At 43.2% G+C, this 18,979-nt stretch overlaps 1 protein-coding gene, 1 long non-coding RNA gene and 2 other non-coding genes across 14 annotated transcripts in view; all 4 read left to right on the top strand.

Annotated features, from left to right (window-relative positions):
- Window positions 1–2,679, top strand: part of PHACTR4 (phosphatase and actin regulator 4) — a 116,709-nt gene extending 114,030 nt beyond the window's left edge. For all 11 annotated transcript variants that reach the window (XM_060140839.1, XM_060140838.1, XM_060140848.1 and 8 more), the window contains one exon: window positions 386–2,679. In XM_060140839.1, the coding sequence (XP_059996822.1) occupies window positions 386–401 (16 nt within the window). In that variant the 3' untranslated portion in view covers window positions 402–2,679. The remainder of the gene's footprint in view (window positions 1–385) is intronic.
- A 6,316-nt stretch (window positions 2,680–8,995) lies between these two features.
- On the top strand, window positions 8,996–11,737 carry LOC132515035 (uncharacterized). The gene is made up of 2 exons (XR_009539022.1): window positions 8,996–9,583; window positions 11,260–11,737. It is a non-coding gene; the product is annotated as an uncharacterized LOC132515035 (long non-coding RNA).
- Window positions 9,236–9,439, top strand: LOC132516549 (small nucleolar RNA SNORA73 family). Its single transcript, XR_009539375.1, has one exon. It is a non-coding gene; the product is annotated as a small nucleolar RNA SNORA73 family (small nucleolar RNA).
- Window positions 10,981–11,185, top strand: LOC132516551 (small nucleolar RNA SNORA73 family). Its single transcript, XR_009539377.1, has one exon. It is a non-coding gene; the product is annotated as a small nucleolar RNA SNORA73 family (small nucleolar RNA).
- Window positions 11,738–18,979: the final 7,242 nt, after the last annotated feature.

The following is an 18,979-nucleotide window of genomic DNA, read 5'->3' as shown; positions in this document are numbered from 1 at the left end:
GAGTATCGGCTGCTACAGAAACGTTAGGTAGGATTAGAGTGGAGGACAGGTGACTTTTTCAGTTGGAACATTCATTTCATTACTTTTAAGATAATACAGTTGACCTGTGAACAAGGCAGGAGTTGGGGCTCCCACAACCCTCTGAACAGTTGAAAATCCACATATAATTTATAGCTCCCCTCCATATATGTGGCACCTTGGTATCCATGGTTCCACTTCCTAAACAGGCTATTCAGTCATGTAGTTCTGTGGTATTTACTATTGAAAAAAGTCCACGTACAATTGGACTCGCACAGTTCTAACCCTTGTTGTTCAAGGGTCAATTGTAATAGCAAAGAAATCTACGATATTTGGTAACTCGGCTCTTTTTGATCATCCGTTTTAGCTACCACCGTCCATGATGCTGAAGTTTGAGAGAGGATCTAAGCAACCCCCTAAAACAGGGCTGCCTTGCTGCTTCAGTCTCCAGAGCGACATGGAGGGAACTTCAGTACTTCTCAGCGCAGCCAGAATTGAGTCCTCTGGGATATAGTTCTGGGGTGAACAGCACTTCTGTGAATGTAGCATTTCACTGGAATGGATTCTCATACGCTGCCTTGGGCAAAGCTGAACACTTTGTCAGTGCTTTTGAACCTTTTAATATTGCAGCGTACCTGAGGGCTCTTCCCTCACCAGCCACCAATGTTCTGAGTCACTTGCAGGTTCCAGGGTTTATTGGCCGCACCTCACCCTCACCCACGATGACTGCCTGTGCTGAGGCACAGTTTGCACGATTAGGCTTACCTGCCCTGTCCTGTTGTGAGACCCACCTGTGTAGGCGCTAAATTCTAGCCATCACATCTAGTTGGTGGTGGGGGAAACCTTCTGGAGGCCCCCAGCCTTCTGGAAAAAGTGGCCCCCACCTCCAGGGGAAGCCTTCATACCACACTGGCATGTCAGCTGAAAGCACTGCACTATACCTCTTCTGACACAGCAGGACAGTCCTCTTCAGGCAGTCCAGCCCAAGAGAAGCTCAGGATCTGACATGTTCTTCTTTTTGGCACAAGTCATTCTGACTTTTATCTGTAAAAAAAAGACAGAAATCTTGAAGAAATGATGGGAACTTCTGTTTTTCCTGTCTGTTGAACAGTCTGAGCTGCAACCAGATTCCAAGTTGGGAAAATGAGAAAGCATATATGTTTTCTATATATAAAAGCAAAACCAAAAAAGGCCTTTACATTGAGGCTAACTTGGCAGAAAACTGACTCATGGCTTAAATTTTATAGGCTATTGTACTTTTGTTGTACCAAATGATACCCTAACTCATTCTAACCAAGAGATGTGTTTTCCCCCATAAAACAGAGTTGCAGCAACTCTGGGAGCACTTGTGTGCTGTCAGCCCCACACTTCCAGCCAGAACACAGCAAGGTCCTGGGGATGTGGAGTGCTAGATAGAAAAAGGTCTTTGGAGAAGCAGTTAGGAGGGGCAAGATCATGACCCACTGCTCCTCTCTTTTCCTCAGTACTGTTTGCCTTCTCCTGCTGTGTGCTTTGTCTTAACTCCCAACACTGATCTTCCTGCTGACCCTCTCTGGGAGCTTCCACCTCACTCACTCCTCTTCCAAGCTGTAGCCAGTGCAGCTGGTGCCTGGGCATTGACTCAGGCCCCACTCCTTTTTGTATGTGTAATATATGTTAATATGATTTCCTAAAACAGAAGATTCAGTTGCTTTCTTTGAATTTTTACTGAAAACCATACAGCCTTACTATTTCCCTCTAATTCCTGTACATTCTAAGTGGAAGGGAAAAAAATAGTTTCTACTTAACTGATGAATGTGGCTTTTTCCCTTTAATGTTCAGAAAATTGTGGCTATCTTATAGATTTCTTCTGATTTCTTCTGCAGTCCATGTTGTTCTGTATGTGATCTTTACGTGGATTTTTCTCTTTTCCTCCTTTCATGTCCATGTAAGATTTGCTGAACAATCAGAATATCAGGTTAAAACAAAGCTAAAGTGACCTTAAAAGGTATATCTTCCCTCCATATGGGGAATAGGGAGGTATTTGGATTTCTCAGTAAATGTCAAGTGCTTTATGGCTGTGGAGATACACTGGGCCCACATCTCCTTCAAATTCATTAACATTTGGTATGACCAAGGGAAGATAAGTGACAATTCTACAAAGTTGTTAGAGGTCTGTATATAAGGTGGCCACACATTAAGTGTTAACTTCTTCTAACCTTTCTGTCTTGTTGTTTTGGAAACTATTTGGCTTATGCCAGCATCCTCTGTGGCTTCAGATGACATTTTTCAAACCCCTTTCACCGCCTTCCTTTCCCTTAATGTGCCAAGCTTGAAACAGGATTTGATTTCCCGAGCTACTTGTCTGCTTTCTATGTGCCACCAAGGAATCTAGTTCATCTTTCATCTCATTCATGTTCTTTTGAAGCAAGATACTTTGGGAGTCAAGTCTTTCAGGTGTTTATATAAATATATATATAAAGAGGATTTTGTGTTCTCTTTCCGTGTAAGTAACAATTCACAATCATAATGTAAAGAAGAAATAAAAGCCTGTTGTATTGTACTTCAAGATGCTTCCCTGATGTACAGAATCTCCTTGTAAAATAAATAATTGCATTGTAAATCAGTCTTCCTATCAATGTTAATTATTAATGTATTTTAGAATTAAAAAAAGTTATACTATTCTGGTATGTAGTGTTTATTTTTTATGTTCTACCTCACTCCAAATGATTTAAGGTTGCTTAAAAATGCTCCCTAAGGGACTTCCCTGGCAATCCAATGGTTAAGACTCCGTGCTCCCAGTGCAGGGGGCATGGTTCAATCCCTGGCGGGGGAACTAAGATCTGCAAGCTGCACAGCGTGGCAAAAAAAAAAAAAAAATCCCTAAAATATTGCTAGACACCCTAAATGAGAAGTAGATGAGGGGGAAAAATTATAGTAAGAACATTAAATGTAACCAGAGATGAAGGTGAGTGATGTTTGTGTCTGTCTGTACAGAATTGTGGAAAAAGAATAAGCTGCAGAAGGGAAAGCCAACTATGAACCCCACACTGTGTAGCAGGTGCAGCTGTAGGTTTTATTAATCCCACCTAGACTGGGAGGTAAGTGAAAGTACACTCATTTTACCAGTGAAGAACTTGAGAGATGAAGTTACCTCCCCAAAGTCAAAGATAATTATGTAATCACTCTTTACATATATTCAAGGAAAAGCAATTGCATCCTAATCAGTTGTCCCTGCAAGGACTTACTGTGTCTGGACCACATATAATTAGACCTCAGGCTGACATCACAATAGGACAGATCGTAGCTTATGTACTCCTCTCTGGCAAGCAGCCCAGTTTCATTCGAGGTGGCCCCACCAATGACTCACTTTGTACTTGTCACTTCAGAGGCTGGCCTTGATATTTGTACCACCCTTTACCAAGGGTTAAGAGAAACCATGAGTCAGAACTGCTCATGCCATTGGCCTCCACCTGCTCCCATATTTTCCTTCTACTAGCCCTCCAAAGAGGCCTCAAACTGCCATTACCCTTTTGAGGTCACGCATTGTCTCTAGAAGGGTATTTTGAAGGTACACATTGCCCAGTGTTTGCTGAAACAATGAATTTAGCGTCCATAAGGATTTTGATTACTGTACCCCAGGAGAGAGAGGACTACAATTGCAGAGAATGGGTTTGGAAAACCACCATCAGAAAGGGCAAGTCCAGTGGATATTGAATGGGAGGGGGTGGGATAGGAAGTCTACTTATAAAAGTTGAGAATGTACAACAAAAGCCAGGTGCTGAAACCAAAACACAGCCTAAACGACTGTTTCAATTCCATCTGTAAGAGGCGTGAAGGGAAGAGAAGGAAACACCAGCAGCCTGGACCGCTTGCTCCATCTTTCTCCTCTGTGGGTACCATTAATTTCTTCCCCCAAGAATTTTTGCCTCCTTCATAAAGCATAGAGGTCATATGAAAGGAACAAACACCCTCAACTTCTCTGCATCTGGTACTGAGGAGACACACACACACCATTAATTCATTTATTTGATCAGCGTTTATTTCCTTCCTGCCCCACCAAGAAAAACAACCTTCCCCTGTTGCTCTATCACCTACTTTTCCCATACTCCCTTCACATAATCTATTCTAACATTAAACAACTTAAATTCCTGTACAGTCCAAGCAGTTGAACTAAATGAGTGACAGAGGAAAAAGAAGCAATGCAGATGTAAACATTGCATTGATTGACATTGACATTGACATTCATGTAGGACCTCTGGTCTATACATGCTGTTTTCCATTTCTAAAGCCATGTTCACTAAACTCATTAAAATATAAACTAAAACCAAAATAAAATGGCTTTCCCTGAGGTTACCAGTGTCTTCTTACTTAACTGCCACATCCAAGGCCTGTTTTCAGCTCAAAACGTATCCGACTACTCTGCAGCATGTGATGCTCTGGGCCATGTTCTAATCCTCAAAACTTCTTCTTTGACTAGTCAGACACCACTCACTCTCCTGGTTCTCCTCTGATCATGCTTTCTCTGTCCCCCGGCTTCTTCCCTGACCACCATTTAAATGTTGGGTTTTCATGTCCTCTCATCACTCTCCCTGCTCTTCCAACATGACTTCAGTCACCACTCTTATTCTGACAACTTCTACATCTTTATTTACAACTCGGATTTCTTGCTTGGAGTCCAACCCTATATCCAATTACCCTGTAGACATATATATACACACATGTTCTCAAGGTACACACCTCCAGGCTTCCTTTTCAAGGGGGTGCTGAGAGAGGGGTCGCAATGAGTGAGACTTCAGCAGCGTTTGCAGCAGTTCACAATTCAATAAACAGTGAGGTTAACAACAACAAAATAACTTACATTCACCTCCTATGCAGACATTACTCACCACCCCTACCACCTACTTTCTCAGTTATCAGAGTTAGAGACCACAATATGTTCAGCATCCCAAATCTGAAACTTTGATATTATCTGCAAGTTTCTCTCTTACCTCGCAGGTCCAGTAGGACAATAAAGTCTGTACATTCTCTACCTCAGAAATGTCTCTCAATTCCTTTATCTCCTCTTGCCTTGTTTACCATTCAAGTTCAAAGCCAACATAATTTGGGCTTCCCTGGCAGTGGGCAGTGGTTGAGAGTCCGCCTGCCGATGCAGGGGACACGGGTTCGTGCCCCGGTCCGGGAAGATCCCACATGCCGCGGAGGGGCTGGGCCGGTGAGCCGTGGCCGCTGAGCCTGCGCGTCCGGAGCCTGTGCTCCGCAACGGGAGAGGCCACAACAGTGAGAGGCCCGCGTACCGAAAAAAAAAAAAAAAAGCCAACATAATTTAATGGGACTTTATAACCTCCAGTCTCTCCAATCTATCCTCCGACTTTGCCACTAGAGTTACCTTTCTAAAATGCAGAGATAGGGACTTCCCTGGCGGTCCAGTAGTTAAGACTCCGCACTTCCACTGCAGGGACACAGGTTCAATCCCTGGTCTGGGAACTACGATCCCACATGCCCTGTGGCACAGCCAAAAAAAGATAAAATGCAAAGATAGAGCAATCCTTTACTTCAAAACTATTGACCTCTAGTTACCGGCAAGATAAAATTTAAACTTTGTCTGGACCACAAGATACTTTGTATTCAGCTCTTGCCTATTTCTCAGGCTCATGAAAAGCCCAGGCAGTTCTCCCTTTGATGTTCCTAATCAAGCTGACCTCTCACCCTTCCCGGGAGACCACAGGCCTGCTAGTTTCCTCACTTGGAACGCTGTCATCGTCCACACTCCACCCTTTTACTATTCCTTCAAGTTTTAGCTCAGATTTTAACTCCCCAGGAAAACCCTCTCAGCCTTTAGCCAATTGTTCAGTTGCTCTGTCCTCAGAATACATTATTCATGCCACACAGAGCTTATCAAATAGTAGTATAATTTGCTGTCATGTCTATTTCCCCCACTGTGAGTGCTCAAGGACAGAAAAAGTGGTTCATCTCAATCCCCAGTGTCTAGCACAATGCCTAGCAAATTAAGTCATATTCACCAAGTAAATGTTGAATGAGTGAGTGAAAGGCAACTGAATACTCGCAATATCACCAGAAAAGTAGCAGAATTATTTGTCTCTCTTCCTCTAAACTACTGGTTCTCAAACATTTTTGTTTCGTGACCCCTTCATAATTTAAAAAATTACTCAGAACCCCAAAAAACTTTCTATCTGTTGGTGATATCTATTGACACTTACTGTACTAAGATTAAAACTGAGAAAATTTTAAAATATTTATGATACATTTCAAAATAATAATTCATTACAGGTTAATTAACAATATGTTTGTATGAAAAATAACTATTTTCCAAAAATAGAGAAGAGTGGCATTGTTTTACATTTTTTGCAAATCTCTTTACTGTCTGGTTTAATTGAAGGCAACTCAGTTCTCATATCTGCTCTTGCATTCAACCTGTTACTATACGGTGTTTTGGTTTAAGTAAATGTAGAAAATCCAGTCCCACACAAGATATATAGTTGGTAAAGATGTCAGCCATTCTTTCAAATAAAACAGTATTCCATGAAAAACGTGGCTTTTTCAGCTCACAACTCAAACAATGTCAGAAGTGCTTTTCCTGCAGATCAGCTTTTCACATGCAGCATAAATGCTCTATGTGTACTTCTCACTTTGTCACATAGAATATTAAAAAGACAGATACTCAGGACTTCCCTGGTGGCGCAGTGGTTAAGAATCTGCCTACCAATGCAGGGGACATGGGTTCGAGCCCTGGTCCGGGAAGATCCCACATGCCGTGGAGCAACTAAGCCCGTGTGCCACAACTACTGAGCCTGCGCTCTAGAGCCCGTGAGCCACAGCTACTGAGCCCACACGCCTAGAGCTTGTGCTCCGCAACAAGAGAAGCCACCGCAATGAGAAACCCGCACACCACAACGAAGAGTAGCCCCTGCTCATCACAACTAGAGAAAGCCGTGCATAGCAACGAAGACCCAACACAGCCAAATAATTAAGTAATAAAAGACAGATACTCAAAAGGCAAGAATTAGTAAAATTAATGATTTTTACTTCTTCATCAAGGACGTCCTTCGGTGAAACTGACTTTTTTTTTAATTTTAAATTTGTGTTGATGAAGAATACAATGACCACCAGTACAGTTTGGTGACAGGGCTTTGAAGCAAACTAAGACACCAGCAGTTTAACCCACATTTTCATTTTACATCAGTGTAGAATCAACATAGTGAAGGAGGCAGAAAAAGTCTAAGTATTATTATGAAATAGTTTTGACCTCAGGGACCCCACAGTTGGCCAACTACACTTAGAGAACCACTGCTCTGGGCCTGTTTTGCATCTTAAAACCTGGGTAATAGGGCTTCCCTGGTTGCACAGTGGTTAAGAATCTGCCTGCCAATTCAGGGAACACAGGTTCGAGTCCTGGTCCGGGAAGATCCCACATGCCGCAGAGCAACTAAGCCTGTGCACCGCAACTACTAAGCCTGCGCTCTAGAGCCCACGAGCCACAGCTACTGAAGCCCGTGAACCTAGAGCCCGTGCTCCACAACAAGAGAAGCCACCGCAGTGAGAACCCCGTGCACCGCAATGAAGAGTAGCCCCCACTCGCCACAACTAGAGAAAGCCTGCGCGCAGCAAGGAAGACCCAACACAGCCAAAAATAAGTGCAAGAAAGAAAGAAAATGCATGCTATTAAAAAAAATTTTTTTAACTGGGTAATAATACCAATGTCTTAGAATTGCTGTGATGGTAAATAATGTATTTAAAGCACCCAGCACAAAATCTTATAGGAAGAACACCATAAATGTTTCTACTCGTTATAGCAGAGCTGTGATGGCTCTACGTCAATTTATCTAAATAACATTTATTCGGAATTCTATCGCATTTGCAATATTTCACATGTAACATTTATCTTCAGGATTCTTTGCTTGCCTTCTTTATATTAGGTGTCTATATGTGTTAAAATACACGTAACATAAAATCTACCAGTTTAACCATTTTTAAGTGTACAGTTTAGTACTTCCGACTTATTTACCAACGCCATTTATCAAATGTTTATTTCACACGTAACAGGGTAGATTCAATCCCTTTTGAGACTGCATTTCTCTAGATGCCTTTTTCTTTTTCTGTTTTTTTTTTCAGACAAGGCTTAAATGCCTTTTCTATTCAGAACACTTATTAATCCAAAGGTTTTTTGACTTTATTTAACGGCTTATCCTCCAGATTGGTGAACTGATCGTAGAGCCGTAAATACCCTATGCAGCAATTACCCATCAGCCTAAATACTTCAAAACCTCTTTCTGTAACTTGCACTTTCAAGGTCCCGCGCGAAGTCTCTAGTATCGCGAGATGCCTCTACGCCAGGTAGGGGTGGGGCTTAACCTGCGGTGGAGTCCCAGCACCCTTAGCGAATTTCTAACTCCCTAACTGCGCATGACGCGGCGCAGGCGCAGTAGAGATTTCGTGACTTCCGAGGGCTTCGGAAGGTATAAATACCGACGCCTTGAGACTGTTTGGTCTTTTCGGGGAAGGCTGTTGTCGTCCTCGTTGGGTGATTGGTGAGTGTGATTAGATGCCTGCTTCTTCAGCGTTTTGTCTGGTACTGGGTCCGCCACTCAACCTTTTCTTTGGGGATCATACTATTTAGAATGATTCCGAATCTTCGGCGTCCATGCTGACTACCCTTACTCGCAAAAATAGGGCCGGGTCGGGTGTGGGCGGGGGAGGCCTCGCCGGTCGCGGGTCTTGGCCGTAACCAAGGGTCGCTAGCGCGGGAATTCCCAGGCCTGCAGGGCGCGACCCTCCGCGCCCACAAGCTAAGTGCGCAGCACCCGCCCTCATTTCCTGTTGCGCCATTATGCTGCTTCCTAGGAGGCGCGTTAGCGTCTTCAGTGGAGTTGAATGCGGGCCATTTTGTTCCCGATTCGGGTTATTCTTAATTCTGGTGCCTTTTATTTTTTCTTTTGGGGCAATTTTTTTATTTCAGGCGATCGGGTTAAAGGTAGGAGCCTTTACTGGCGTCATAACGGCTGTTATTTGCTGTTCTTGGGCAGCAAGCTAATCGCCTGTTGGGGTTCCTAGATGTCGTTGGAGTGCTTGGTTGAAAATTCAGATTATTGATGTGTCTACTTGTTAGTCTTGCGCTCAACTCTTGTAGCCACTTTGGGGTGATTGGGATTTACTCCCTTATAGATACTCCTGCGAAGTAGCTGTCAACTTGGTGAAGTTAATCTTTAAAGTATAGTGACCAACGTGGATACCCCGGGAGGTCACTCTCCCCGGGCTCTGTCCTGGTGGCGTATGGGAGCATAGGGCTCTGCCCCATGATGTACAGTCCCTTTCCACAACGTTGGAGATGAAGCTGGGCCTTGAGTCTGCGCCTGCATATTCCTACAGCTTCTCAGAGTCCTGTGGACGATGACTGAGGAGACAAACCATGCAGGAAACAGCTCTCTAGAGCAGCATATCTGAATCTAGGTTGATCTGAAGTGAATGAAAAATTTATTTTAATCAGTTTCGGTGTACTGCTGGATTAAAGCTCTTACCTGCTTTGTTTTGCAGCATTCGTTTGGGATTCCAAATAATTTGATTCGGGGTAAGTAAATCTACGAATTCCTTTTGGCATATCAGTGTTTGCCTGCCAACATTTTGCATAAGACATTTGATCATTTTGAGCTCAGTTCCATTTCATGAAGATGCTGCCGTTCAATGCATCTAGATATTTTGCTACTTTTTTTTGTAGGCATGTTGACAGTTTCTTAGATGTATGCTCATATTCCAGGAAGATGGCTTTTTAAAGTTTATCTTCACATCTTTAATACTCACGATAGAGGAGAGATTTCTGTTTTGCAAATGGAACAATTTTGAATGACTTAACCAAAGACAGCAAAGCTGTCAGATGAGCCATGTAATGTGTGTACCCTCTCGATCTTTCCAGGGGGACTAAGGGTTTGGTCTCTTGTACAGTTCCTTTCTGTGATGTGGGGGGTTAAGTTGCGCTAGCATATGTCTACAATGACAGTAACTATGACAGATAAAGCATAACTTTTGGAAGTTATTAGAAACAGTTGCTAATCCTGGTGGACTTGAACTTCCCTCGAGTGTACATGTAGTATGGGATGAGGGGAAATGAAATGTCTTGAAAACGGGTACAGTAAGTCCTTTACATACAAACCTTAAGATGCGAACATGTCCAATCACGTAAGTTAATTCAGGTGTCTGGTGTACATTGTCACACGCGTGCATCCTCTACAAGTGGTTGTGTTTTAGTATACTTTACAGTACTGTATGGAGTACAGTAGGACAGTATCTGTATTTTAAGCCCAGGATGTCTGGAAACAAGCATAAAAGCAGCAGTGACATAGGTGGTACTGCTGAAGAATGAAAGAGATTCATGATGCAGGAAGTGGTAAGGGGGTTTTCTTTATTTGAGGAGGCACTGCTGGTTTTTGAGGCAGAGGACCCGGACATAGAATGGTACACGAAAGTTGCAGCAACCATTCAGAATGCAATGCAGTGCTACTGTGTCATCTGATGAGAAGAAGAGCTAGTACCCAGATATCACTGGATCATTTTTTCAGGGGGGTAGATAGAGTTGAATCCAGCAAGGGACCAGAACCTGTGCCATCAGTGTCAGGCATGAGTGAAATTGCAGCTTGCCCTCCATCTCCTGTTGCTAATGATCCTTCAGCTCTGCCATCTCCCACCGCCTCTCCCTCCCGTCAGTAACTCATGGCCTGTTCACTCGAGGCCAGCCCCTGTATGCTAGCTGTTGTACTTTTCAAGGTACTGTAAGATTTAAAATGTTTACTTTATTTCTTTGTGTTTGTTTTTTATGTATTTGTGTGAAAAGTATTATAAACCTATTACAGTACAGTACTATATAGTCGATCGTGTTAATTGGGTACCTGGGCTAACTTTGTTGTACTTTGTCCGCTCTCAGAACGAAACTTGCCCGTATGGGAACTTAAAGTAACTGTTCAGTCAGACATTCCAATGTGGATACCCCGGGAGGTCACTCTCCCCGGGCTCTGTCCTGGTGGCGTATGGGAGCATAGGGCTCTGCCCCATGATGTACAGTCCCTTTCCACAACGTTGGAGATGAAGCTGGGCCTTGAGTCTGCGCCTGCATATTCCTACAGCTTCTCAGAGTCCTGTGGACAATGACTGAGGAGACAAACCATGCAGAGAGACATCTAGTATACCAAAATTTAAAAGTGAAATAAGATTGTTATGTATGAATCTAATTCTTTTTTTTGTCGTTTCATTCAGGAGAGAAGAGGAGCCTTACCTGACTTGTGCAGTTAACAATGCTTTGGGGGCCTTTATTTGGCAGGGAGATTAGTAAAGTGAGTAATTCACTATTTTTGGAAGATCAGCCTGGGCAATTTGAAAATGTTAAGTTTCAGCACAATGTTTAACCCTGGAATTGCACCTTAAAAACCAGCAGAGTAATAGTGTTCTGTTAACCAGGTGCCTTTTGAAATTTAGAAGGAATTCCAGAAGACACTTGTGTGGGCAGGTCTGTGGACAGTATAGTGACCTGGGAGTCCCAAGAGACCCTTTCAGGTTTCCTGTGAGGTGGAAACTTGATGTACTGATACTAAGATCTTGGCCATTCTCAAGTAAACTGGATTTTCTTAAAAGTGGAAAGCAGATGCCCATGAGAATCTACATGTCTTAATAAAGAGATCCATGTCAGTTTCTAATGTACTCGGGTGAATTACAATAAAGGTGACTATATACATAATTGTGTGGTTCTTTTTTTTGGCCGCACCATGTGGCTTGCAGGATCATAAGTCCCCCAACCAGGGATCAGACCTGGTCCCCCTTCAGTGAAAACACCAGGGAATTCCCTATGTGTTTTTTTCTATGCAAATATGACTGCTAAATGAGTATTCTATAAATGAAGCTGCTTGTTCAAGCAGTTAATACCTGATTGATTAAAGGCCCTGAGCTCTTGCGTTTAATGTTGGCATTTGTGTACTACTACTTGGGAAAATGCATGTATCCTAACCAAGTGTAAATAGGTAACTTAAGATATGGTCTTAGAGACTTATACATTAGGCCACTGGACATGGGTGTTGAATGAGAGGTCTTCATGCTGATGAGACCTAACCATTGTACAAGATTTGGTGCAGATGTTAAAAAGTTAAAAGCAGCTGTTGGGGTAGTTAACCCTCTGCTTCTGTGTCAAAGAGCTATGCTTGAGTCACAGTAGGACTTTGTCAAGCCTGTGTACAGGCTGCCAGCGTTATAGGGAAGTCATAAGATGAAGGTTGGGGACTAGCGGGGAACCATCTAGAAGGTCTAGATCTTGAGTGGGGCTATTAAGTGAATTTTACAAGATGGGGAGGTAGAATAACCCACTTAGAATCCATTGGGGTCAGGTTTAAGGGGGGGATTTGGGGGTTTGGTGGGTTGTGGCCCAGACACATGGAATGTCCAGATGTACAGTTTTACAGCGTTCAGGGACGAGAGGGTAAAGAATAGGAGCTAGTTTGTGGCTATGATTATTGGAGAACCTCGGTTGCTTTACCTGAGCAAGTAGCAACACTTTTAGTGCTTACCTGTGCCAGGCTCTTCTAAGCACTTGGCATGTGTTAGTCACAGCCCTGAAGTGGGTATTAATCTGTCTGCTTTGATAGGAAAACCCAGGAGGAGAAAGGCTAAATAATTGCCCAAATCCACAACTAGGAAGTGGACTGGTCCTGTATCCCCAGGGTTAGCCCTGTGTCCAGCGCACATCTTGGCATTCCCACATAAACAGTCTTTGGATGGTAGATGCACAGTAAAGTGTGAACAATGTTTTTAGTGTAAATTCTCAGGGTAGGGCTGGGTGCTAGGTGGGGAATACATCCATTTCTGGTGTCCAAGTGTAGCTGAAGCAAAGCTGTCAGCAAGTATTCTAGGTCACACCCTTTGCCAAACTTCAGGTTGCAACATACGTACCTGTAGACTTTTTACAAACAGGTTATTCTGGCTTTTTTCTCCATGTAGGCCTCAATAGTCATAGCAGTAGTTGCTAAAGTGAGACTGCCTGGGTTTGAATCCTGATACCACTTGTCCCTGTGACCTTGGGCAAGCTACTTAACCTCTCTGCCTCAGTTTCCTTATGCATAGAATGGGGACAATAAAAGTACCTCTTGGAGTTGCAATGAGAATTTAGAGTTAATATTTGTAAAAAAGCTTAGAGTCTCGGGCTCCCCTGGTGGTGCAGTGGTTGAGAGTCCGCCTGCCGATGCAGGGGACATGTGTCCGTGCCCCGGTCTGGGAAGATCCCACATGCTGCAGAGTGGCTGGGCCCATGACCCATGGCCGCTGAGCCTGCGCGTCCGGAACCTGTGCTCCGCAGCGGGAGAGGCCACAACAGTGAGAGGCCTGCGTACCGGAAAAAAAAAGCTTACAGTCTTAAAAGTACAGTGAGCTTGTGAGAAAATTCTCTGACTTAAAAGCAAACAACTAGGGATATAGTATCCATTAAAGTTTTGTTTAATAAAGTCTGCCACCACAGATAAATGATATACTAAACCAGGCTTATCTCACTCAGAACCCTACCTATTTGGGAGAGAAAAGGGGAGAAGATGGAGGGATTAGTATTGCCCAAGATCACCGAACTAGTAATAGAACCAGGATTTGAACCCCAAAACCGTATCATGATATACTGTTACCTTTCAACAAGGCAGCGTGGTAAGATACGTACATTATTTCGTCTAATATTCTATGTACCCCTGTAAAGTAGGTACCCTTTGTGCCCATTTTGCAGAGGAGACTGAAGTTGGAGTTGAGGAATTTGCACGAGTTATATAGCCAGTAAGTGGCAGAACACGCATCTGAGCAAGGCAATTGACTGCAGAGCCTGTGCTCAACCCACATCGTACCATGCCTTGAGAAAATTAGCTATTTACACTTTGTATTCAGCTAATTAGTACCCACTACACCATAAAAACTCGGTTTCAGTTGTAACAAATTATAAACCTACTATGTGCCTATGTCTGCTTGGCTCTGGATAATACTAAGACATGAGTGCACTTTCTTGGGGAGCGGGAGCCCTTCCTGGCTGTTACTTCTGTCTTTCACCATTTTCTGTCTTTATGCATGTCTTTCCCTCTGATGGATGGGATCTTAGTTCCCCAACCAACCAGGAATCAAATCTGGGCCCCTGCAGTGGAGTCTTAACCACTAGACAGCCAGGGAAGTCCCAGAACCTGTGTCTTTATGATGGTATCTGACATTTGATGAGGATTTACTATGTGCTAGGCATTCTTTAATCCTTACAACAGCCCTATGCAGGGCAGGGACATTTTTTATGTCCATGTTATAGAAAAGGAAGACAATCAAGGTTAGATTATTTGCCCAAGGTCACACATCTTTAGATGAAGGTCTGCATCTTTAGAGCCTGAACTCAGCCACCATTCTCACCTCCCCTTCCCTAAGCACCCATAATGGCTTCTCTCAGAGGTAAGGTGGGCACCTTGAGCATTCCATCATGGTAACGTTATTAGCATTCTGATGTGCTTATTTTTTAGTTGATGTCCATCTAACCTACTAGTTGAGTTATCCTTAAAGAATGGGACCATATATGTATGCTCAGGACCTAGTACTGGGCCTGGCACATGGCAAACGCTGGTTGATGACTTTATTATTCTTCTGTGTTCTATTTCATTGATTTCTGTTTTGATCTTTATTATGTTCTTTTGTTTATTTTGGGTTTAGTTTGCTCTTCTTTTCCTAGTTCCCTAAGGCAGAAGCTGATTAATTTGAGACATTTTCTTCATTTCTAGTTTAGGCATTTAGTGCTATTAGTTTCTCCCAAATACTCCTCTAACAATATTCCACAAGTAAAAAACAAAACAAACAAACAAAAATATTCCAGAAGTTCTGCTATGTTATGTTTTCATTTTAATTCAGTTCAAAATACTTTGAAATTACCTTTTGATTTCTTCTTTGACCTGTGGACTATGTAAAAGTGTGTTTTTATTGTTTTTATATTTATTTATTTAGGCCACGCCAGGCGGCTTGCAGGATCTTAGTTCCCCGACCAGGTATTGAACCCAGGCCACAGCAGTGAAAGTGCTGAGTCCTAACCAGTGGACTGCCAGGGAATTCCCAAAAGTGTGTTTTTAAATATTTGGGAGTTTTCCAAAGATCTTTCTGTTATTTGTTTCTACTTTCATTCCATTGTGGCCTAAGTATATGTTTACTTTGTATGATTGAATCATCTTAAATTTAACAAGACTTTTTCTATAACCTAGTATAGCCTATCTTGGGAAATGTTTCATGTGCACTTAAAAGGCACGAGTATGGGGCTTCCCTGGTGGCGCAGTGGTTGAGAGTCCGCCTGCCGATGCAGGGGACACGGGTTCATGCCCCGGTCCGGGAAGATCCCACATGCCATGGAGCGGCTGGGCCCGTGAGCCATAGCCCCTGGGCCTGCGCGTCCGGAGCCTGTGCTCCGCAACGGGAGAGGCCACGGCAGTGAGAGGCCCGCGTACCGCAAAAAAAAAAAAAAAAAAAAAAAAGGCATGAGTATGTAACTGTTGTCCGAAAAAATCAAGGTGGAGTGTGAAGAATGGTTAAGTGTTCCATAAATGTCAATCAGTTCAAATTGATTGAAAGTGTTGTTCAAGTCTATTCTATCCTTGCTGGTTTTCTTCCTACCTGTCCTATCAGTAATATTGAGAGTGGGTTATTGAAATCTCCAGCTATAGTTGTTGATTTGTCTGTTTCTTCTAGAAGTTCTATCAGTTTTTACTTCACGTTTTTTTTTTTTTTTTTTTTTTTTTTTTTTTTTTTTTTGCGGTACGCGGACCTCTCACTGTTGTTGCTTCTCCCGTTGCGGAGCACAGGCTCAGCAGCCATGGCTCACGGGCCCAGTCGCTCCGCGGCATGTGGGATTTTCCCGGACCAGGGCACAAACCCGTGTCCCCTACATCGGCAGGCGGACTCTCAACCACTGCGCCACCAGGGAAGCCCTACTTCACGTATTTTGAAGCTCTGTTATTCGTTGCATATACTGAGGATTGTGCATTTTGATTGACTCCTTTACCATTGTGAAATTACCTTCTTTATTTCAATAATACTCTTTGCTCTGAAATCTACTTTGCTATTAATATAGCTGCTCCAGCTTTCTTTTGACTAGTGTTACCAGAGTATGTCTTTTTCTGTCTTTTTACTTTTAATCTATTCTTTCTATCTTTTTACTTTTAATCTTGAACAACGTGGGAGTGCTACTGAAAATCCCCATATAACTTCACAGTTGGCCCTCCGTATCTGTGATTCTGCAACCATGGATTTAACCAACCTTAGATCGTGTAGGACTGTAGTACGTAGTACGTATTTATTGAAAAAAATCTGAGTATAAGTGGACCTGCATAGTTCAAACCTGAGTTGTTCAAGGGTCAACTGTATTTATGTTTAATGTGTATATCTTGTAGGCAGTATGTGGTTGGGTCTTGCTTTTTTTTTTTTTTTTTTGCTGTACACGGGCCTCTCACTGTTGTGGCCTCTCCCGTTGCAGAGCACAGGCTCCGGACGCGCAGGCCCAGCGGCCATGGCTCACGGGCCCAGCCACTCCGCGGCATGTGGGATCTTCCCGGACCGGGGCACGAACCCGTGTCCCCTGCATCGGCAGGCGGACTCTCAACCACTGCGCCACCAGGGAAGCCCGGGTCTTGCTTTTTCTATTTATTATGACAATCTCTGCCTTTCTTTTGGAGCGTTCAGACCACATTTATTTTACTTTTTTTAAAGCTTTTTTTTTTTGTATTTATTTATTTGGCTACATCGGGTCTTAGCTGTGGCATGTGGGATCTTTAGCTGCAACGTGCAAACTCTTAGTTGCGGCACGCATGTGGGTCTATTTCCCTATCCGGGGATCGAGCCCGGGCCCCCTACATTGGAAGTGTGGAGTTTTAGCCACTGGACCACCAGGGAAGTCCCAAGACCACATTTATTTTTAATCACAGATCTGTAGGTTTATAGTTTGAACATTTTTTAGCCATTATTTCTTCATGTATTTTATGTCCCCAGTTCCTCCTTATTTTCAGGGTCTCCAATTACCTGTAGAGTAGGCTACTTATTAAAGTTATTCCATAGTTCACTAATACTATTTTCACTTAAAAAATTTTTTTCTATGTTTCATTTTGGATAGTTTCTTTTGCTGTGCATCAAGTTCACTAATCGTTGCTTTTCCAGTATCTAATCTATTGTTAATGCTATCCAGTGTATTTATAATCTTAGATATTGTCGAGAGAGAAACTCACTTTGGGTCTTTTTATATCTTCCATGTCTCCACTTAGCTTTTGGACATATGTCATACAGTTATTTATTTTTTTTAATGTCTTTTTTTTTTTAATGTTTTTAGTTCTTTTATTTATTTATTTATTTTTGGCTGCGTTGGGTCTTCGTTGCTGTGCACAGGCTTTCTCTAGTTGCGGCCAGCGGGGGCTACTCTTCGTTGCAGTGCGCGGGATTCTCATTGCAGTGGCCTCTCTTGTTGCGGAGCACGGTCTCTAGGCTCCCAGGCTTCAGTAGTTGTGGCATGTGGGCTCAGTAGTTGTGGCTCATGGGCTTAGTTGCTCTGCGGCATGTGGGATCTTCCCGGACCAGGGATCGAAACCACGTTCCCTGCATTGGCAGGCGGATTCTTAACCACTGCACCACCAGGAAAGCCCTGCCACACAGTAATAATAACTTTTAATATCGTTTACTTCTAGTTCTATCATCTGTGTCATTTCTGGGTTGGATTCAATTGATTGTTCTCCTTACTATGGTTTGTGTTCAATAAATAAAATACAACAATAATAGAGTGTGAAAAAATGAATATTTGCATTCAAAGAAGGAAAAGATAATTAGGGCTTAGGAAGGCTTCATGGAGATGGCAACTGAATTGAGCCTTAAAATATACATATCAAGAATTCAGCTAGTCAGGAGAGAAGGCACCTGGTAAGAGAGGTGAGAAAGGTAAGAAAGGAGGAATGAGCATGGGCATGCTCAGAGTTCAGTGCAGACGCCAAGGGGGAAATAGGAAACCAACAGCTTGGGGCATTTGCCACCTGGTGCTCCTAGCACAGCACTGAAGAAATATTTGAGTCTTTAAAGATTTTTAAGCAGGGCAAAGCCTCACAGCCATGATTTAGGGAGATTAACCTTGGGATCTTGGTGGAATGAAATGAAGGGGGAAAGGATGAGGGGTGGGAGCAGAGGCCAGGTGGGTGGTGCTTTAGACCAGAGGGGCAGAAATAAAAGATGGAGAGGAGAGGGAAGAATCAGAAAAGATGTGAAAGTTTGAATCTGTACTTCTCGGAGAACCTTAACCTTGGCTTGAAGGATGAAGGGGGTGGTGGGGGGGGGTCTAGATCCAAGGAAAATGAGTTTTATTTGGAATATTGAGTCTTCTGGGTAGAGCCGTAGGACTAAAACTTAGGGTAGAGGTCAGAACCAGACCAGGTGGGCTGCCCTCTCAGTTAAAAGGCGATGGCTCGGCCCTAAAGAAGATTTCTGATCTCCTTCTACCACTTGTATGATGACCCCAGAGAAAACTTGCTTAACCTCTTTGAACCTCATTTTTTTTCATTTTCCAACTGTCAAGGGTTTTGTGAGGAACCAATGAAGTAATGGACGGATGTGTTTCTGTAGTTGAAGTAAGAGGTTTTACAAAATACGTGATGATAGTTATTTTTATAATTACATCAAGCCATGTGAATGAGTAAGATCTTGGAGGAAGACAGCAGAGACAGATCAGAGATCCCAGGGTTAAAACTTGGAGGAATTTCACAGTGTAACATCCAAAAGAGGAGTCCCTGATGGAGGCAGAAGTAAACTTGAAGAGGTGAGAAACCTTAAAGATGGGGAGTGCTTTGGGGTGGGCTCTGTGTAGAAGAAACTCAGTTGGTAAACACTCATCAAAAGTGTCTATCTAGGGCTTCCCTGGTGGCGCAGAGGTTGAGAGTCCGCCTGCCGATGCAGGGGACACGGGTTCGTGCCGCGG

The sequence above is a fragment of the Lagenorhynchus albirostris genome, chromosome 2 (assembly GCF_949774975.1).
Source record: "Lagenorhynchus albirostris chromosome 2, mLagAlb1.1, whole genome shotgun sequence".
Lineage (NCBI taxonomy): Eukaryota > Metazoa > Chordata > Mammalia > Artiodactyla > Delphinidae > Lagenorhynchus > Lagenorhynchus albirostris.
Note: the sequence above shows the minus strand (reverse complement) of the source record. Positions and strands in the feature narration are given on the sequence as shown.